The sequence below is a fragment of the Manacus candei genome, unplaced genomic scaffold (genome assembly GCF_025592945.1).
Source record: "Manacus candei isolate 608988 ecotype Guabito, Panama unplaced genomic scaffold, ASM2559294v1 h1tg000034l, whole genome shotgun sequence".
NCBI lineage: Eukaryota > Metazoa > Chordata > Aves > Passeriformes > Pipridae > Manacus > Manacus candei.
The window spans coordinates 13,299,729-13,322,751 of NW_026138082.1; the positions used below are offsets into that span (position 1 = coordinate 13,299,729).

Sequence of the window (23,023 nt, forward strand, 5' to 3'; positions counted from 1 at the left end):
CAGACAACTTATCAAGAGTTCAAGAGAAGCGCTCCAGACATATGAGATAATAATCCAGGGGAATTACAGAACCGGCATTGTAAATTATAGAACAAGGAGCAATTAAACTAGTCTTATCTAACTTTTTTTAAACTGAAACCTAGCCTTTTTATCTCTGTTGCCACTAGTATCATAGTATTTACTTCCCTTTTGAAAACAGGTATGTGTACATACACACACAAAACCCTGTACAGTAGAGGCATCTATGAAGACAGCACAACACAGGACTAGATGGGACTCACACACAGATCCCTAACTTAGATAACAATGGGACTGGCTCAGTGCTCCTCATCCCCATGTGGCAACTTCAACAGGGAAAGGAACCAAGCATTTTTCCTGCCAGAGCCTGGAATGGTCCCAGAACCTGATCCGTTCCCTTAAAGGATGATTAGGCTACAATTGCACTTGAGCACTAGAGGCCCACTAGGTCTGCTCTATTTCCAAGGGCCAAGAGCATCCTGTATTTCATTGACATGGGTTTTTTCCACCCAACTTGTTCCTCAAACACAATGAACTATAAACAATGAACAGAGTAGTTTCCTGAGACTTCAGGCACACCTTTCTAGAAGTTTTATACTTACATTGGGGGCTTTTCCTCTACTGCAGCTGTACATCAATTAGCTTTTGAACAAAAAAGTAGCTACCCAAGGAAACAATAGATTTGCTTATATAGTGCACTACATGAGCAAGGAAGTGAGCTTTTTACTAACAGAATACCAAAATACTGTATACTAGTTATGTTCAAATTTTTACATAAAAAATAATTATAACAAGGTGCTCCTTGAAAACATTTGTGAACCCTCTCTTATCCGCAGCACAGGTTTTTCTGTTGCTGCTCCTAAATCCTGCAACAATGTTAATTATAGTTATTTACCTTACACATCCAGTGTTGATGCTGCATTTTGGAAATGGCCCTGCTGCCTTGCCTGTACTTTTGGTTCCTTCCACTTCTCATCTACAAGGCAGAGTCACTTCTTGATAACATCCTACTCCATTCTGCCTCCTCCCTTTTTGCCTTTCGCACTGATAAATATCCATCCATCTACTAAAACTAATAAAAATAGCACAGACTATGATACTTAATGTCATCCCATTTTGCCTTACACGAAGAAATAGGCATACATTTTTAAGATATTACAAAATGCTATTAAGAGATAACAAAAACAGCACATACTATAACCTACTTAATTCCTATTTTTGAGAAAAACAAGCAAGAGACAGCTACTGACTAGTCCCAAAAGAGCAGGTACACAGAAACCTCTGGCAACACATGTGCTTATGGTAGAGGCTAAGTAATCCTAGAACTTAAAAGAAAAAAAAATCTGAATTCTGTGGTACTCTGGATCAAAAGTGAGATGAAACAGACACCTGGGATCACTGAAGAAATTACCTGGAATATTCACACCTCTCAAAAATCAGCATTTTAGATTTAAAAAAAAAATTTTCAGAAGAATTAGACTATTAAAAAAACCAAAACCACACAGCAATTCACTACAAATTCCAGTTTTCCAACTCACTAAATCTAACTCAAATGCAGTTTCCACTCCCAGATTTGGGTAGCAATTAGTCCTAGCACAAAAAAAATAAACAAACAAAAAACCCAACTAGATTAAGTACTATAATCAATATAATGGGAATAATCAGGTTAGAGTTTTCTCCAACACTAAATAGTGACTTTTTCCATTAGTCATTCTTTTTCTTTCTACACCAGTGCCAGCTAATCCATCAGTGTTCAATAAGAGCTACATTACACTAAGTGCAATTGGCCATCCTGATCATAGCTCCCCCTTTTGGCAAGCTAAATATTCGATGAGGATTTTAATTCAGTTCACATTTGGTCCTATCTTCACAAGACAAGAAAAAAATAGCAAACAGTTACTAGCCAATGAGGCTCAACATTAAGAAACAAAAAGCTCTCTCTGACAGCTGCTGCTTAGCTCTTACAGTGCCCCTGACTCATCAAGGCACTTTTAGGCACTGAAAGCAAGGACACCTTTTTATCTGCTGTTCACAGGAGACTCCTTTTTTTTTTAATTTGCAGTCCTCCTTCACATGCACACAAGTTGTCTAGCCAAGGCAGCTATCTCATGGTATTTCCCCCAACTTAAACCAACCTGAGTTTAAAAAAAAAAAAGGCAAAAATATTGTCTTCTGCATTACCCAAACCAGAGCACATCTGATAGAGCAAAACAAACTGCAGCTGCAGCTGGCTGGTTTTGTTTTTCAGATCACTTAAAAAGCAATGCAGGAGGTGCTGGCTCCATCCAGGACTCTTTCTGCTCTTCTAAGCAGGATGCAAAAGATCTAGGCTTTAAAGCCAGTTCCCATTTCCCCACACACACTCTTTTCTTCAATTGGGCAAATTTTCAAAAACATGGGTGGAGCACACCCACAATCTCGCCTCACTCAAACACCAGTGGTGCAACTACTCTTCTGGAAGGTAAAACATAATAGTTTCAATCTGTCTCTTGTGGATTATTTTGACTATTGCACTAGTACTTAAAGACTTTTTTTAAGTACATGACAACAGTTTTGAGAGGTTGTTACTACAGAACCAGAAAAAGCAATTACACCTCTGCATCATGAACAGAGAGAGTATCAGCCATGCATTTGCTTCTGCATTTCTGACTGGCCAGGGACTCCCAGGTCAGTATGCAAATGTTCACAGCAACTTCTCTGAACCTCTTTCTTCTCCTGTGCAGGCTAAGGAGCCCAGACACCTACTTCTGGATATGAATTTCCCAGCTGCAAAGCAGACACTGCCATACCTGAGGTGTAGATGTAGCGTCTCATCTTTATGGCTCAAGGACACCGAGGCATACACCTTCTATATCACCATAAACAGTTCAAATGCTGGAGAACACATCACTTAATGCTCCACCACAGCTTTCCAGCTTTCCTACTTCAGTCCAAACACCTGCCTTGGTTTTCTACTTCAGCCAAAAATATTGTTATTAAGCTGGGGGAGGAAAATTAGCCTCTTTGTTTCCTACATCTCAACTTTAGGCCCACTTATCCCAGTATTAAGGAAGACATAGATTTCAAAACTCTTTTAAAGATCTGTATCACCTACTAAGTAGTAAGTTTCCTAGAAGGCTTCCACCTCTGCAAGGCTACTACCTGGAACACCTTTTTTTTTTTTTAGAAAGGAACAAAAACATAAAAGACAACATTTGCTCTTTTAATATTTCATTTTTAATAGTTTAAATGAAGCTACCTTTTAAATAAGCCAACTTTATTTACTATAATAAATTATTATAGCTATTAATTTGTTATTATTGCGAGATCCAAGAACTGCATTTCCTCAGCTTGCAAAGTCAAAGCACAAGACACATTCCAAAGAAAACTTATGTAAAATAAAATAGAATTTATGCTCACCTTTGAACTAATTGATACTTATGTGTCCAGAGTGGTTTAGATCAGTAATAGCAGAGTGGATATTTGATTGTGATAGTACTATTAAGGTCTTTAAAGTCGAGTAAACACCACTAATTTTACTCATGAGTTTTGTGATATTGGTTACAGCAGTAAATCTGCACATTGACATGCTCTTTTTAGCAACTGTTAAGACCATTTTTGAAATGTTTTAAGTGCCACTATACCCCACTATTAATTAATCATTTAGACTAACCATTAGGCTCACGAGGGCAGGGGATTAAAGATTTCTGGGACCGGGAGCGTGCACCCTTCCCAACAATGCACGATGACAGACACAAAGATACAGCTGCGGAAGAAGCCAGGGTACACCTGCTTCTCTCCCTGCAGCTTCTCCCCTGATATCCCCGGATCTTGCTGCCCCCGGCACTGCCTCGGGGCCACGGCTGCGAGCGCGCACCTTCGCCGGGAGGCGAGAGCAGCTTCTCCTGCCCCCGACGAAAGGAGTGTTTCCGAGAGGCTCAGCCCAGCCCCACGTGCTTGCGGCGGGCACGGGCAGGCTCCGCCCGGCCCTCACGCCCCTGCCGAGGGGTCTCGCTGCCCGCGGCCGGCCCCGAGAGCCCCGCGGGGCTCGGACACCGACCGCCGGGCGGCGGCACCGCCGGCAGGCAGAGCCCCGGCCGGGACACCTCCTGCGCTCGGGCTGGGGGCGGGGAAGGCCCGAGGCGGAACGGGCTGTAAGCGACGCCGACCCCTCTCCCGGCCGCCTCTCACCTGTTTTGAAGGCCAGCTGCTTGTCCTCGCTGCCGCCGAAGAGCTGGAGCATGGAGACGAAGAGGACCCCGCAGGAGTTCTGGATGCCGAAGACGGCGCCGTTGCACCACATGGCGGCCAGCATCACCACCCAGCCCCAGCCGCCCTCGGGGGGCTCCGGCGCAGCCGCGCTCCCGGGGCAGCCCGCGCCCCCGGGGGCCTCCGCCGCCGCCCGGGGCTGGGCCTTACTCTCGCCGGTCCCGGGGCGCCACTCGCTGCCGTTCTCCCGCCGCGGCTCCTCAGCCGCCGATGGGCCGGGTAGGGGGGGCGCGGCGGCGGGGTCCCCCTCCGCACCCTGAGGCTCCAGCTGCTCGCTCACCGGCGCCATCCTCGGAGCGGGCAAGAGACCCTCAGGAGCGCCGCTCCCGCCTTCCTCCTTCTCTTCACGACCTTTCGTCCCCCGCCTGCCTCACCTCCTCACCGCGGGCATCCTGCGGCGCCCCGTCTATGTGTCCGCCCGTCGATGTGCCAGACCTAACGAGGCCACAACACACCCTCCCTCTTCCCGCCGTGCCGCCGCCGCTTTATTTTAAAAGGGGGGCTCCCCTGGGGGCGTAAGCGGCACGAGCGCTTCCCTCCGCGCCGATTGGCCGCGGGACGGGAGGCGGGACGGGAGGGGGGCAAGGGGAAGGGAGGCGAAGCCACGCGCCTCGCCAGCCCTCCTTCCCCCCCGCCCTCCAGCTCTGCCTCTCCGGCGGAGGGGGTGGAGCGGGGCGGGACCGCGCCGTGTCAGCGGCGGCGGCGATAAGAGCTCCTGCCGTGGCCGCTCGGAGAGGGGGAGCGGGGAATCGAGGAATAGAGGGGTGAGGCTGGAAGTCAGCGGTTAGCGGCCGCCGCGGGCGCTGGGCGGGAGGGAGGCAGGAGGCGGGCGGGCGAGCGAGCGAGCGAGCGCCCCGAGCCCGCACACAGGTACCGCGCACTGCCCTCGGCGGGCAGGGCGGTAAACAAGCCCCTGGCCCCGCTCCCAGGCCGAGCCCGCTCCCCACGAGGCAGGGCAGCTGCACCCGCTGCAGCCGACCGAGCTGAGAGGGGAAAGTCTGAAACTCCCGCCCCGGCTGTTTGCAAACAACAACCAAGTAAAGAGAAACCGCCCCAAAATGCGCACACCCCGCCACACACACACACACGCACGCGGTGACAGTTGGCGCTCGGCCCTGCCCGGCGCTCTTGGGCCTCCGGGGAGCTCCATCCTCCACCCTCCTTCCCCAGGGGAAGGCTGCCGGGCCCGGCAGGGGGCTCGGGGCCCTCGGGGCATCCGCTGTCCTCCTGGACAGCTGTCCACCTCTCCTTGGGCCACCCTGTGCCAGAGGGGGCCGTGAGGGAACCGCATCTCCTCGTTTGTCATCTCTGTTTAAAAGCAGGGAAAATACTCTCTGTATACAAAGGAAGAGAAAATACTGCTCTTGCACACCTCATGGCATGCTTCCCATTTGCACAGAGGCATCAACTCTTGACCTTTCTTCCCCGCAGCCAGTAAAGTAAGAGGATAGGGAGAGGAGAGGTCTGAAGTGTTAGATGACAAGCGTTTTGACCCATGATCTTGCTTCCAAGCTTTCAGCTGCACATCTGTTCCGGCATTTGGCAGCTACTTATGTTTTAAGCAGTTTGGGCTTGATGGGGAAGAGCAGCTTCTTCAAAGAAAATCAGCAGAATAAATCTGGATGCTTCGTCCTTCCCTGTGAAACCTGGGGTGCTCAAAGCAGCCTCTTGCTCTTGTACACTATCCTGACTTTTTCCTTCAGAACCTGGGCTGTTACTGCTATATCATCTGCGCCATGCAACTCCTTTACCTGCCTGTTAAAGCCTCTTCCTCCTTTTTTTGACTCTGAATTGCCTTCTCCATCCTATACCTACCAGTGGCCACACAGGTAAAAAAAACTTAGTCCAAAATAAAGCACAGATCCATAAGACCGTGTCTTCTTGTTCTGCACACATTACTCGGTCACTCTCCACGTGAAAAGTAGCAGCTAAAGAAAGAAAACCATGTAACAGGGTAATGAAAGCCTGTGTAATGTACATTGAGCAGGTGTTAGCTTTTAGAACAATATCGACCTTTGGATTTTTAATTTTGCAGGATTAGTGTGTTCGCATTTGTTTTAAAATAAGTTACTTTTTAAAAAAGTTTACAAACACATTTATGATTACAATGAAGTGCATTTTATAGATGCACTAATCTTGCTGCATACTCCATTTGTCTTGTTGCCTATGTGCATCTGAATTAAACATAAAAACATTACATGTACACGTACAACAGCAGTAGAATATGGAAAACATAAAAGCCTATAACAAAACACAATCTACTTGTATGAAATACGTAATAATTGTCAAAGCAAAGAGAGAACACTTCGCTGACCATTGAAAAACACATCTGTTCCCCCAAGAAACAAGTTTTGATGGTTATGAAAAACCCCAAGCTTAACTACGCTCAATCTACTTCATAAGCAATTTAACACGCAAAAATTAACACTTCACATTCTCCAGTAAGTCTTTGTACAGAGGCTGTTTTCCAGATCTGTAGAGCTTTCTTACAATAATTTTCCCCACCCCAATATAACATTTTTTGAACAGTTGTGATAGAGAAAACCTTTTTTTGAATCAACCTTCATTACGTTTGCCAGCAATGATTAACTTAATTAAACTTTCGGTTGCGTAAGAATAGACAAAGGCAGAATCCAAGACTGGATCTTAATACGATTGATACAAAGGAGCACAGTTCTGCCAGTGCAACATTATATATTTCTAACTTTTAGTTAGACTCCTCAGATTACTTCACCTACCTCCCTGAATGGGGGCTGCAAACTGTGTGATAGGTAGTCAAATCAGCCGGAGGGAAGAACCAGATATTTTTTCAGTTTTGGACAGTATTCAGTTAAGCACAAGAGTAATTCCTTCTCTGCACGTTTTTCAGTGTAATATTTAGGTACTGCATTTCATTTCCCTGTTTCCTACAAACACTGTAACAACTCCCCCAGTCTTTAAGATAAAGGATGTGTATTCGAAAAAACCCATTGTGAATGTATTGTGAAAAGCTTCCACTTCTGTGCATTTTTGGAAACAAATTCTATTTTCCAGTCATTGAGTGTTTTTTATACCCTGATTAGTATGAACTAATTATTTTCCTTTTCTCCTCACATTTGGGAATAGAGAGTCATAAAATCTGATTCTTCAGAATATACAGGTTTTATAAATTTGATGTCTATATCTGTTCTGAATGTTTCTTCCATATTCTATTCCTTGTTGTCCTATTGTTATCTATCTAAACTTAAATTTTTATTTATTTTTTTTAAATTAGGGCACATGGGGCCTTCCTTTATGGGCCTCAAGTAGATATCTAGGGAAACTTTGGTACACTCTGCTCCTGTCAAGAGCTAAACCTCTTCCATTTTGAGAGAAATCTCTTGAGATCTCAGCTATTTTCCTGGTAGTTCCCAAGAACAAGAAAAAGAATCATGAAATCAATGGCAAAACAGAGAGAAAAGTGGAAAAAAATCAAGAGAGGGTGGATAAGCTGAGAAATGTGATGTAAGAAAAACCTTGGGTTTGTCTAAGATGTGTTCCTGTTTATAGTAATGTACTTATTTTACATGTTTTATTAATACCTTACAGCTGATAACAGACAGCAACCGTGCATGCGAAAGACATAATGCTTTGCGACAGACATCTGCTATGATGGCACTTAGGTTGTGCCTCTTTTAGGATCAATACATAAAGGCCAGTGCCAAAGGAGGAATTTGCCCTGTCACCTGTGGGCTCTCAAAAGCCCCAGAGACCACAAAATGGCATCTTCTGCAACCCTATCTGGAACTGTAGCCAGCTTCCCACTAAACATTCACTTGTTTTCTCACAAGCTATTGAAAATAGACCACTGCTTCAGTAGCTCTCACATGCAGCATTTTCTTCGACCATAAGGAATATTTCAATTGCCAATGACTTCAAAAAAATTACCTTTATTGTTGAAGTACTCTGCTAGTGACACACCAAGACTTTTCCATAAACCATTATATCTGTAGAGTGTTTCAAAATTATGTAGTATTCTGCGAAGGTAAATTGAACAGGATGCAAAGCCTGGAGAGTACATGTTAAGAGAGTTTAATTCTTCCTTATTCCATTAATCTGATTCGAATTTGTACTGTAATCAATGACAAGGGTATACCTACATCATCCAGGAAAAAAAAAAGATTTTCAGTAAAATGCCTAACTTTATCACAATTTGCTACAAGCAGTACAATAGATACAAACACAAGAGATTGAGGAACTATACAGAAGACATGAAGCTAACAAAAAAATTTGTGACCACTTAGACTAACGCATGCTCTTAATGATGAAGCTTTTTTGTTGTATAATTTTCAGCTAGTATAAGTAAGACACCTATTCAGCAGAAGGATTTGGACCTAAATCAGAAAGATGAGATAAACAGGATAACCATTAAAACACAAAAACATATGGTATTGCCAACTGTGTGAAGATCAACATTACATTAAATCCCATTCAGTAAGCAGTGTTTATGCATCTCTCAGCCAGACAGGATGTTCTACTGATGTTTCAGACTGGGCTCCAGCTGAGTCGTATGAAGTACAAGGGCTGCATCTGATTGCTGAGCAAATGAGTCACATTCTCAAAGATAAAACCCACAGATTTTATTTGTTTACTGTGGGAAGTGTTGGGAGCATCTAGCCTTAATTTGATAATACCTACAGTAGAAGTTTCCTAAACTGCTATTAGTTGTCAAGATATAGGTTCCTTCCTAATTCAATAATAGCTAGTTTCTTGTTTGTGCTTTAGCAACAGAAATACCAAGCAGAATGAGAGAGAGAAAGGAATTAGCCTAAAAATCTAACTAGTGAAGCAAAGGAAAAGCAACACATCCAATTCCCATTTCTATATTTATTTAAAACATCAGTTCCAGACTTAACATTTTCCTTTTTTAGGTTCACCTAAAGCATGGATTATGGCTCAGGCCGGCTCCATTACAAATTAATTTTAGGTTTAGTTCATTATTCAGTGAAGTGTGGATGGGACTAGACAGATTATTGTCTGGAACATAGTTAACACAGAGCTATTATTAAAGGTAGGCAAGTGAAAGAAAGTGGCAGGCATTACCTGTAAAAGCCCTCTGCCCCTGTAAATCTCCAGTTGTACAAAGCTAAGTTTTTGATGGTAGACTTTTGGTGTAGTATTCCTCTAGCCTACCTTGTGACTGTACAGGGACGGGGGCACAATTACTTCAAACATTAACATTTATGATAACTGATATTGAAGGAGCCCAGATGACTAGCTTAGATGTACAAATGAGAACTCTAGATACCTAAAATTTGGTGAAATTAATCCCACCCTTGTATATTAAGTTGAAGAACAATTTAAGATAATTTTTATTCTGACCTCAAACATGGAATTTGTTTTGATCATATTGCTAAATGAGGAAGCATTAAGAATACATTCTCCTAGCATGATCATTCACCTCCTTCTTGGCAGTGAAATAGCTAACACTGTTGGTAACATCATTCATCTTCAAAGTTTTCGAATGAGCAGGAACTGCTTCAAGTCATTGTTTTAGGCTGTCTTCAGGTTTGGTTTGATACCATAATCCAGGTCAAGTATTTCATATTACATGCATTATCATAGGATTTAAGCAACTCAGAGTTCCTTCTTTGTTTTACATAGACTTGATATCTTCCAGACCACCTTTGCAATCTCAAGAACTCAATTTTGTTTCCAACAAAAGTTTGGAGCACCCTAGAAGAAAATGTTTTGTCAAATAAACCCAATCCAATTGTTGTCTAGAAGCAGATTTTGGTTGTTTACTCAGTCATCAGTCAACTGACATTTCAGGTTGCAAAAAGTCCAAAAAGCAAAAAGCTAGTACCTCTGCCAGTACTACCTGGAGTAATGAACCACTAGGAATACAAGCGACACTACTCTCACTCACTTGATTTTTAAGAATTCTAGTTGCTATGGAAGTTAAATAAACTTTGTTTATCATAACTTTCTATTTGTCACTTCAAAACTGTTTCTGCATTAAAGGCTATAGCAAGGGTTAGCAGGTGTTAGTAGCCCCATTTTAAGGTATGATTTACAACAATGTCAGCATTTTACTTAGTAGGTAAGCAAAACTATGTATCTAAGTGAGTCAATTCAAATATTAAGGCATACGAAAATTGTTAACAAAGTCTTCCATGTAGAAAGTCTACTTGCCTTTGCAAATTGAACATATTTGTGTTGAGAAATACACTATTAAAAAAAATGTGACATTTTAAGAGTAGTATAAGAGTACTAAATATAGCAAAGAATAGTTTGGGGTTGTATATATTTGCATTGAAATACTTAAACTATATAGGACATTAAATATATTAAAAATAACTTCATGCAGCTACCCCATAGCTGGCACAAAAAGACTTAATTTCATTCTACTTTTGTACTCACAAATAAAATAGTTGTTTTAATATATGAAAGATTAACAGAAAAGCAATCTTTTTCCAATTTCTTTTTCCTAAATTATTGTCCTCAGTCTACATTTATTTCTTAACTACTATCTCAAATCCTGAATTTGAAGTCAAGTATCCCACAAGAAAAAAATCTAGTCTGTTGCAGGTCAGCTCAGAAAAAAATTTACGTACCATCTCTCGTTCACTTTTCTCCAATTGATAGGTTATTTAACCCACAATTCATCCCATATATGATAATATGTGCAAAACAGATTTAAAAAAAAAAGGCACATGGAAATGCCTCATTTAGTTAGCAATGACTGTATTTCCTGAAATAAACACCATCAAATATATCCTCTCTTTCAAAAGCAGAACTAAATTAATCCTTGTATTGACAGGGTGTATTATCTTTAAGTTAAATAAATCCTGTATCAATGGCCTTCCTCTAAATATGTATTTACTTTGTGGCTAAGTAAAAATATTCCAGCTGTTGAAAAGTAACCACACACATAGGCCCTGCACTTTCTATTTATACTCTGATAAAATCCATCCCTACCAGATTAATGGGATAACCCTTACTTTACATACAGAAATAGAATAAATTAATACAGAAAGAAGGATTTTATAGTATAGGATATATTCACACAAATAAATTTCATTAAGGAATCCTAAATTGCCTTCCATATTGCTTAGGCTGAGAGAGACAATGCACTGCCCCTGCTAGCCTTGCCCATAAGGACTACTATGTTACCCTATAGCTGGTCATTCGTCGTGCAGCATTTACTTGAAAGCCAGATGTATATCACTCAGATTCAGTAGATCCCAGTGCTATTTGTATTCCCTCTGAAACAGCATTTTTGGTAAATCAAGGGATGCAAATAGACTAAGATTTCTCTCAGGAAAACCTAACTGCATTCCCCAAGACAGATAAAATTAATAATCATTTTGCTTTGTCATCATAATGATCCTCCCAATTATTTAAAAGAAAGACCATGGAAAGATTTTGCATTACAGAAGCTTCTGATCACAGGAATGTGACATAACTGATGCAGTATCAGTTTTCAGGTAGAATTGTTCAGCATATAAAATGTCTAACTACCTAAGTGGCCATATGTGTCTTACATTTTAGTTAGAAACACTTGAAAGGAAAAGGTGAGTCTTCCCTCCTTCCCTCACCAGGGTGAAATCAAGGTCATCTTATTTAAGCTCTCTGGGATAGTAATATTTAAAATTAAATTACACTCTACCTAATTATCTTACTAAAAGCCTTCAACTCCTCTAAGTAGCTCCTTAAGTAGCATCTTCTAAACCTTTAAAAAGTTGCCAACTGTTAAAATAATACAGCACACAGAGTACCACCCTTTAAGGGAAAGCTCACGTACTCAAATTGGGCCAAATAAGCAATAAGATGATATAAATCCAAGCCATTTAAACCACATGAATGATTCCCAGACACTTAGAAAACTGATTTATAACCATACACAAAGAGTGGTATCACAGTTTAAGAATTCACTTTGCTGGAATTTACTGAAGGATACTGCTGTGTACTAACAGGATTTTACGATTAGTAAGACCTATAATGAAAACTGTGTACTCAACTGTGTACAGTTCTTCTATTTGAGGTAAATTTGCTATGGAGAATAGCATTATTAATCATTAAGTCATCTCAGGTTTCTGTATTATCCAAACATACCTAGTATTCTCACTAAGAAAGTCACCACTGACATAAGGATGTGATCTTACAAATAACTCAGGACCCTTATTTTTACAGAAATAATGTTTTCTAACCTTTTATGACCCACTTTGTTCCCAGACACTGTAATTTTGTAGTTCCTGTGATCTTAAGGCATTTTACTAATTGTATTTCTGCAGGATGTTTGATGTACTGCCACCAGTCAGTACAAAAGCAGAAGCTAGGGGACTATCAATCCTTTCTTATTCATGCCAGTACATATCCACATATAGAAGAGGGCTTATCTTTTCATAAATTAGTTTAATATATCACGGACATGTGAAAAAACTTGAAAAAGAAGAAAAGAAATTATTCCCACGTAAGACTGTTCCCATATGAAATACTGAGGAGTAACTACAGAGCTTTAACTTCAGACTGTCTTTTACTTTATACAATGTAATAACTTGCACCCGCCTAGGGAATGGGAATAGTTAACATTGTGTCAAATTTTGGTGTGGAATCACTTGGTAAAACCCTACTCACCTGTATATATCCAGTCTCCTATCTGCTTTTCTCCTGGGGAAAAATAAAGTTGTCGTTTATTCAGTGTTGGGAGGGTTGATTCACTCCAATTTAAATACAATTAGCAAGATTGTTACACAAGTTGCAGTTGCCAGATCTTTATGGCTGGTAATACCTCAGCCAAAGTACACAGTATTTTCTGTTTTCATTACGACTTTGCAAGGCTATTGGTTGGAAAAAGTAGTTTTTTGGTTGTGCAATGAAACCAAGCATAGCCAGGAATTACGAACACTAACAGAAAACCCCAACGTGTTTGACTTCAGCTTTCACAGTAGCACTGATATTTTAGGGTAACTTCCAAGGGGATTTGAGTGGCACTTTTCTCCACCTAGATATTCCTGATATGCAGGAGCAATGTGAGAGAGATGGACTTCTGACTGTCTCCAGTCCAGATGTGTGCTTCTTGAAAAGATGAAATGTCACTCTCCTTTTGGAAAGCAATATATGCATGAGATATTAGCTGGAAGCACTAGTTGTCACAGGAGGGTTGATGTATGTTCTCTGGTTAGACATTATCTTATCATGGTTGTATCCAAACACAATCTCTCACATTTCAAAGTTTTGCTGATACAGATAGACCCAGCGTTCTAACTCTGGATTTCTCGAGCAAATCTCCAGATGCAGGTTCCTTGTTTAATTCCATTCTCACCACCATGAGCCTCTTCTGTCTCTTACCCCCAAACCAACCCACTTAATTACTTGGAGAAATTCCTCCTGACTCTATCTTCCTCTTTCCTAAAACATGGCTTCCTAACAGTTTTCAGAACAAATTTTGATGTTAAAGTAAGGGGCATAGGCTTAGTACAAGAATTTCTTACCCATGACCATGTAAGAGTTACAGGTTTGTTTGTTTTTAAACAAATTTTTGAACATAGTCCCTGCAGTCTGCCTAAACTATTCACCACCAGCAAATCCTGGCCTTCCTTTGAAGTCTGAGGCCAGACAGCCCCTCTAGACTTCTTCTTCAGCTGCCTTGTTTGTGGCGGTACAGACTTTCTCTTACTCAAGGAAGCACTTTCTTTTATGAGAAGGAGAAGACTTGTAACTCGAGGTGTCACAGAGCACAGACCACTAACGATAGAAACACAAAGGCAGACTTTGCACGCTTCTGGTGTATCTGCAATAGCTCAGGAGAGGTCCTTGAATCAAAAACTGAAGTGTTTTGTTACACGCAAGTGGGTGTTATTCACACTCTCAGACTAGGAACGAATTCTCCCGTTATAGTTCAATCGTATCAGTACGACTGGAAAGTAAAACATATTTTGATCAGTCTTTTGATCAGTCTCAAATATTCAATGTTTAAAAGCAAACCAGGCCTTTTTGGCAGGACCCCTAGTACCTCTTCCAATAATTTTCCTTTTTTTCTTCCTTCAGGCCTCAGTCTCACATCAGGGCAACTAAACTTCGAGCCACACAAAGGTAGGTAAAGCTTGCTTCATATCCTATTTAAGATTCTCCAGGCAAAAAGGTCACCAGGGAATGATTTAAGAAATGTTTTCCCCAATACTTACTGAGAACTTCTGTACCCCTTTCTCATCCAGTCAGCATGATAGTTAGGAACCAATCTGTGATGCCAGCTTGGACTCTCTTCTTAACCCTTCCTCCTCCCTACATTGGGAGTTACCACTCCTGAGACATAAAAACTCACAACATTCCCTAAATAACAAATGTATCACGTTGTAGTTAGCTATACAGAGCCATTTCACTGTGAAAATGAAAGAGAAATTTGGGCTAGGAAAGGAAAATGTCAGTGTATTTGTCCATTAACCATTGTTCTGCCTTGCTAGCTTTTTATATCATTCCTGAAACTTTCTCCTTATACAGCAAAGAACGTAATGCAAGTTTATATTGATTTTTCTGCAGCAGCCTTCTCTGCTAATCTGTTCCAGAAGTTTGTAATTTAATACATATATTATCTGTACCTGCATGCTCTGCTATTTTTTCTTATGAAATTAAACAGGTCATTTCCTGTAGATCTGTAACAACAGTAGAAAACACCCACTTACATTAACTTTAATTTCAACTTTCCATGTCAATGCATATCAGGACCATTTGATGTGACAGGACACATCCCCAAAACAATGTAGTTTCTGCAATACCTTTAAAACGAGACCAAAATTCCTGTGCTGCCTGTTATGGTAATGAAACAGAGTTAACTGCTGAGTGAACAAAACAATATGAAGTTCTTTTCTCCTCAGTGTCTGACAGCACTTGTTTCACACACTGAATAGCTCTGGCATCTGATCTGTTAGTAGCTGACAGGAAACCTGAATTCAATTTCCAGAGGTGTTTTTGTGCTCAATATAAATTACAGATACTCAACTACTGCAAACTCCTGTTTCTGTATGCCTTGAAGGCCACCTAAGGATATCTTACAGAGCAGGAATTGCCATCTACCGGCCAAGCCGAGAATGGGCTTTGTCCACAATTTATTACTACTTCTCTCTGGCTAAATTTGGAAATGGATTTGAACAAAGGAGACAGTGCAACTGGCAGGCGAGTCTGCCCACTGGGACAGAAGTGTGCGCATACTTCTCCTTGTCACACTGGAAAAGGAGGAGAAAAACTGTAGAGAAGATGAGTTTGGGGGATCCATGACATTACTATGGTTTATTGAGGTGTTGATTTAAAAATAGATAGCCGGTAAAACTATTTTTATCTTCTCATCTGGAAATGACACTCTAATTTTTATACTTTTGAGTGGCAAAAAGAGAAGGTAGGGGTGACAAAACCCTTGCTGCTGGGAGAGGAAGGCCAGGTCTCTGCGAATTTCCATGTCCAGATCAGAGCTGGTTAGAGGGATCAGGGAAGCACCACAATATTCCCTGCCCATTTTCACCCCAAATCCTATATAGCACAGCATGCTCATCCCCTGACTCTCCTCTTTCATCTGCTTTTTCACAGCTGTGACTTTTTTATCTCCCAAGCCCTTTTATCTCCAAACTCTTTTCACAACGCCCCCCAGCTCTCAGAGTCAAACCACTTCTCCTCATCCTTTCAATTCAGAAGCCCTGACATCTTCAGTCTTCTTCCCCATCCTTCCTTAAACTTTCTTTCATACCAACTGTATTAACTCTCACACTCTTCTACATCCTCAGCTGTATTACTCCAAGAAACTCCAGCCCATTGGGCACACATCCTTGACCCCAGTGCAGGCCCTCACATCTGTCCCAGCTGCTTGACTTCTCCTGCTTCACCCACTCAGAACAATTCTACCTCTCTGAAGTCAAGACAAGACAGAGCAAGTGGAAAGGTATGACAAGTCTTGGGAAACACAGATGCAAAGGTTTAATTTTCCTCAACCTACTGGCTGTGCTCTTGATAATACAGATCAGTTAGTCCTCGTTGCTGCAAGAGAAACTGCAGATGCCTAATTATCTGATTGCTCACCAGAACCTTTCTGCAAAGCTAATTTTTATCCTCTGTATTCCACCCTGCACTGGTGCATGGCTTATGACATCCCAGGTGCAGGATCTTGCCTCTACCTTTATTGAACTCCATGAGGTTCTTGTTGGCCATTTCGAAGAAACTTGCTAAAATAGAGGAATGACCTATCCTGCCCTCCAGCAGAGTGTCTGCTTTCTCCAGTTCAATGTTATTCATGAGCTGCATGCCGGTGCAGACCATCCCACTGCACAGGTGGTTGACAAAGAAGTAAAGCAGTAACTTCCTCTTAGTATTCCCCAGCCTTAGTGGAATTATGATAAATGGACTTTTTTTTCCTGTCACTCATATTTTCTAGCAGGAGTTCCATAGCTTAACCGCCTGTGTTAAAAAGTTGCATTCTTTTATGTACCATCTATTTTTTTCATTGGCTAGTCCCAAATTAACTGTCTTTTCCCATACAAGAACATCTAGGACAGGATAAAATGGCTTGAAGTTGCACCAGGGGAAGTTTAGATTGGGTATTGGGAACAATTTCTTCACAAAAAGGGTTGTCAAGCATTGGAACAGGCTGCTCAGGGAAGTGGTTGAATCACCATCACTGGAGGTATTTAAAAGACGTGGATTATGCACTTGGGACATGACTTAGTGTTGGATGTAGCAGTGCTGGGTTAATAGTTGGACTTGATGCTCTTCGAGGTCTTTTCCAGCCTAAATTATTCTGTGATCTCCATGTCATTCATGAATACATATATTTTTGCAATATTCCCCTTCAGTTATATCTTTTCCAGGTAGAAGAGATTGTTCATTCATTCTTCCTGTAGAAGCCATTCCATATTTTGAGATCATCTTTCACTTTCTCTGAACTAGTTCTCTTACAATCCTTTTCAAGGTGGAGGACAGGCATAGCTGAACTGCACACAGCAGTCAGGATATGGGCATACTTTGAATTTATACAGCATCAAATTTTTATCCTTGGTTTCATTTTCCTCCTATTCATTCTTATTTTCCCATACTAATTCTTAACATTTGATTTCCTTTTTGGCTGTAAGTATCAGGATAACTCTTTCCCCCTCTACTACAATTGCAAGGTCTTATTCCCTTTTTTTTAAGCTAGTGTCAGCTTTGTTCATCATTTGTACATACAACACATAATTTGAATGGCATTAGAATGCACCCTCACCCTCACAAGATTCTTCTGGATACTTTTGCAGGTGGCATTCATTTACACACCAATTTATCCAACATCATCATCAAACTTTGTCATATCATGTTATCAAACTACAAGCTGTGGAAGAATTTGAATATAGCCAGTAACTGGGAAGAAAAATAGCAGGTTAAATTAGATACTGAGAAACATCAATGTGAAAAAACCCTTCTCCAGGTACATAAAATAATGGTCCCTGGTATATTATTATAATTTGAAAGTTTATTTGAGAAGAGAGATCTTGGTTTTATTTTGGTTATTTCTGTGGCAGCAATAGCTCCCTAAACAATGTCTAACAGGTATATAAAATCATAGAATCATTTAGGTTGGAAAAGACCTTTAAGATTATTGAGTGCAACCATAAACATTATACTGCTGAGTCCACCGCTACATCATGTACCTAAGCACCATATATCCAAGTCTGCAGCTGAGCAAAAGCCCCAGCAGCAGTTTTTTTGGAAGGGTCCTCTTTTTTCTGCAGCACTTTCATCTGCTGATATTGGCATTGCCAAGACCATGCTGCATGTAAACATTCAGCCTCCAGCTGAACATTAATCATTACTAAGAAGAGAAAATAAAAAAGGAAGTGCCAAACACGTCAGAATTAGTCGTACAAAAATACCTTTGATATTACATAAAATTCCTTTCTCAGAAAGAATATAACAGAACTAGAAAGAGTACAAGGAGGACAAATAAACAATATGTTACCGTTTGTGTGTGAAAAGCATTTAAACTGATCAAACTCTTCAGCTTGGGAAAGAAATCAGTAAAGAAACTGAGGCATGTAAAGTCATGACTGGCATGAAACAGTTGAAAGAAAATGTTTATCTGCTAACTCGCAAATAAAAGACCCAAGGAAGATCCAAGAATATGATCAGGCCTCCAGTTTAATCCAGTAATTTCTATGTCACTCAACAAAACTGAATTATGAAACTAATCAATACAGGGTGTTTAAGATGCCAAAATTGCATGCTTAACCAAACAATGAGAAGAGTCAGAAAAGAAAGATGCAGTAACAACAAAACACAACAAACTGGAGATTACTTCCAGCTCAGGAACTTTATGAACTACAGCACCTACAGGATGGACAAGGGATCAGACCCAGCCAGCATGGGTTTGGGAAGGGCAGGTGATTGCACACAGATGATTCTTTCTCCACTGCAAGAAAAAACACTTTTCATAGAAGTTGCAAAATTATTTTTGCAGATGTGATTATGTATCATATAAGTTTTTATCTCTCCTTTTCCTGTCTTCCAAGTCATGTGTCTAGTTCAATGTCCAAGAGGGGACATAGAAGACCAGAAAGTTTCTGATTGCAGTCATCTGGCTTTCGCTGTGAGACAACACCTCTGCTACTGCCTTGTCTTAATAGTTTGCCTGTTCTTTCTCAGCACTCATTTGTTTTGCTGACAGAGCTAGGCCCATGGAAACTAGCTCTTTACCTACTAAGTTGAAAAGTTCATCCTGTTCTACTTTTTAGTAGAATGACAAAACTTTCCTGTAAACTCAGCTCCCAGAATCGATTACAAGTCTAGTGTAGCTGTCTCTGACCAAATGTTGGCACCATTTTAATAAACCACAAGTTTTGACAAATTTTTTACTTCTTCTCTGCTAACATTTAAAACATCTTTTTCTCCAGACATACCAGTCAGGTGGCATAAATCTCCTGCCACAAGCATGAGTCTCTAAAGGAACAAGAATTCCCTTTGACAGAATCTCATGCACGAGACCATCTTTCGGGTAGGTTTATTGTGTCCTTTGCAGCCTGCATGCTGAGAAAGCATTTCACCTTTAACTTTTTCATAATATTACTATAACTATACTTTTTCCTTAATTTTGTCTATACACACTTAAACTCTTCAGTCACTTTACCACATAAGCCACAGAATAGATTTCCTTCCAGGAATTAAAAGTAACTGAGAACCTAATCAGCTATTGCATCCTGAAAACACCAACATGGGTCTAATGGAATTTAAATGAAGTTTAAAATATTTTTCATAACTGGAGAAAACAACTAAATCTGCCTTCAAAAGACCTGAGGCTCATGCTAGAATGTAGTGTTAGGTTTCCAAGCATAATATATCATGCAGTATTTCTGATCATGCTCAGACTAGAATAAGCCCAATTTGATCTTTTATTCAAGTTCATTAAACAAAATCATTTAACACAGCTCAGAAAGTCTTGTTCATGGCCATGGCTCCATAGCATCAGAGGGAAAAGAAGTGTGTTGAAAAATCTTTATAGCATAGAAAACACTTTCATCTAAACCAGAGGCCACATGAGGAGTTTTATCAGAAGATTACTCCTGATGGAAAGGAGAAGTTTCCTGAATATTTTGAAGGTTGCCTTAAAACCAATCTGTACAGATTTCTTCATGTTTTGCTAAAAGGCACACAGAATGACCTGGCATCTCTCTTATGACTGACTAGGGCTGGGTGGTGTCGATCTTTGTTGAAAAACCTCAGCATTTCTGAGAGGTTTTCTTTGCAAAGAAAATCAAAAATCCTAAGCGGTTCTACTTAGGTCAACTTCTTCCTGACCAAGTGCTGCTCGCAGCCGTGCCAGCTCCACCACAGCACAGACAGCACAGGCTTCAGCCACAGGGAGGTACATGAAAGCCACCAACAGAGCCCACACCAACAAGGAACTCACAACTTTCACATTTTACCTTGGTTCCCAAAGCAAATCCATTTGGAAAAAGTCAGTTAACTTTTGCTGTCACATCTGTAAAATAGTGTTAAAAGTGATCTTCATCAGGAAAGTTGTGATGAAGCTTACTGGCAAATATAGGTCCCGAAAACCCCCATTGGTTTCCTGAAGAACAAACTCAGAACCATAGTAATTCTCAAAACCTGGGCACCATCTTACAGATATTACTCTAAGCAGCAACACAAGGCAGGAGTTCCCTCATATCTCCTGTCCCACCCCAAGCCTTTTACTTCCCCTCCAGTGCAGCAGTCCACCACCTAACTGTGCTGTGAGTCAGATCAGGGAGCTGATGTAGGCTTCAAAACAAAGCAAGCCCCCTTTCCCCTCCTCCCCCCTCCACCTTTTCCAGCGAGTTCAATTCCCTGACCTGGTTGCCAGTCCCGTAAACAGCTGCACTTTCCAAACTCCTTAAGTCAGCACCGCTGCTGAACTCCCCACATGGTGTTATCTATAAAGTGTTTGGTTTGTGGGTTTGGGTTTTTTTTCAAAGAAATATCATTATGTATGACCTACTGCCTCTGAGAAATTGGGGAAGGCTAATGGCAGGAAGGGTGGGTATCCCTCTCTCCCTGGAAGGAAAGCAAGAAGGAAACACTCAGCAGTTACCAGGTCTCTGAATCTTTGAGTGTGCCTTTCTGCTCAGCTCTGAAGAGACGAGCATCTGAAACACAAACAGAAACCCCTCACTCATCAACCACAGAGTGCACTTGAGTAGTACAGCTGTTTGCCTACAATACCCTAGAAGCCCTTAGGTATCTCAGGTATGTTCAGAGAAGAAAGGAGAAGAAAGAAAAAAAAAAAGAAAACCACCTACAAACTTCTTTTCAAGACATAAAATATAAAGCCTGTCTAACATTTCTTTCAAATAACCCTACTGAGCAAGGAATTATTTCTGTATGCAAAGTAAGCCAGCAGGAGCTGAAATTTATCATCTCTTATGAATTAAAAGTTCATTACTATTTATTGGCATGCTCTATGTGCACTTTGGAGAGCCTCATTAATTCTTCATAATAATATGTTTTCATTGAAAAAAAAAAAGGTGGTTATGGGAGGCAAATGCAAGTTCTTCATCACACTCTTTGCAGCAAGCTGTCCCAGTACAAACTCCCTGATACAGCAGCTGTGACTGCCCATCTTTGGCAGTGACTCATGCCAAACAGATCCTTGTTCATGAGAATCAGGAGAGTTTAACTTAGACACGTTTGGGGTGAATTTGTACTGCTAAATATTTTACATTTCTTTGTTGCGTTGGCAGACTAGTTCCTGTCACACACAAGAGGATGACACACCAGGAGAAAGAGGAGACATTTTGCCTGAATTTTTTCTTCCACCTCACTTCTGCATTCCCTTCCTCACCTTCCTCCAGAGGAGAAAACAGCTTCTGAGCCAAGGAGCTCAGTTGCCACTGGAGAAAAACATTAGTAACTTGCACTTAAAACTGAAAAGATGTAACTACTCGTGGAATTCTTTGGATTAGAAAGAGAGAAACCATGACTTAGAATGAAGAATATGCCTTTATCTGAAAAACAAGCAGAGAGGGAAGAGGCTTTTAAACTATATTTCGGCAAAAGATGATGCTAGGCCCCAGCATGCCTCTCTACAGCTAGAGTTGCAGCAATAATTCCAGAGCATAAAGCAGTACCAGTAATTCTCCTGCCTAGAGGCCAGCAGTAGTGATCAGTGGTTTAATTTTGCAGATTTAAAAGGAGGAGAAATAACTTCAGCACCTAAATCAGCCTTAGTATTGATCACACAGAGCTTGGTCTTAAGTGAAGGCCCTTTCACTGCATGCCTGCTGAGCACTGCCTTCTCCACAGAGTACATGCTAATGTCAGGAAAGAGGGAGATAAACATAGATTTTGAAGTTCATCTTACTTTGCATTGCAGCACTGTATATGTGAAAAACAGAGTTTATTGTGCATAAACAATAAAGAACAAGAAACTCAAGTTCTTGCCAGCACAAAGATGGTCTGGACAAACAATAGGAAACGGGTCACTGCAGCTGTGTCTGGTTTGGTTTGGAGGCTGTGAGAGTGAAGGAAGTCAAGAGGAGAAATTTGCAGCAATCAAAGCAGGAGACAGGGCCCACATGGGCATACTTCAGGATCATGAAACAAGTGAGAAATCCATATGTCATAGGTGTTGTGTTACATCACAGGAAGACTTATGGGATTATCAAGGGGAAAAGAGGAATAAAATGAGATTTTGGGGGAATGTCGTTAACCATGTATATTCTCTGCTAAGTTCTACTCAAAACTTTACATTTACTTCCCCTGAATTACTCCGTGCTTATGTTACATAAGCAGGAGGTGGGGCAGGGGAGATCAAGTAGAGAGAATATGACTGAAAGTCAAAGAAAAGAAGAACAAACAAGGAACTTGAGATGTCTTAGAACTTTCTTGATCAGTGAATATCTACTGTGTTCACCGATTGCTCTGAGTAGATGATTCCCATGTTATTTAGGATAAGCCTTAATCCCAGATTACCTATAAATTTTTCCTTTCCCAACGCCCACCTTCATTTCTTTGCCCACACAGTACTTAGATCCCTCCTGCCTACCATGATCTCCAAGATAGTTGATTCCCATTCTCATCAGGTAGGTCTCTCAGAAATCACATCCTCCCAAAGTTTTGGAGTTTTTGACAACTTCTCCTTACTATGTTCTACGTAGTAGTGTGACAGCAAAGCAGTTTTTCCTATACAATGTTAGCCATATTGTTAACTTTGAACATTCACCCATTTAGGAAGGCAATCCCACAGAGACTTCACATTCAGAAGCCTCATGTCTCTTTTCCTTGTACATTTTTAGGAAACCTGACT

The 23,023-nt window shown here is 41.0% G+C and overlaps 1 protein-coding gene across 1 annotated transcript in view; it reads right to left on the reverse strand.

Annotated features, from left to right (window-relative positions):
• SLC16A10 (solute carrier family 16 member 10) overlaps positions 1 to 4,832 on the reverse strand; it is a 65,495-nt gene extending 60,663 nt beyond the window's left edge. The window contains exon 1 of the mRNA XM_051792205.1: positions 4,189 to 4,832. Within this exon, the coding sequence (XP_051648165.1) occupies positions 4,189 to 4,555 (367 nt within the window). The 5' untranslated portion in view covers positions 4,556 to 4,832. The remainder of the gene's footprint in view (positions 1 to 4,188) is intronic.
• Positions 4,833 to 23,023: the final 18,191 nt, after the last annotated feature.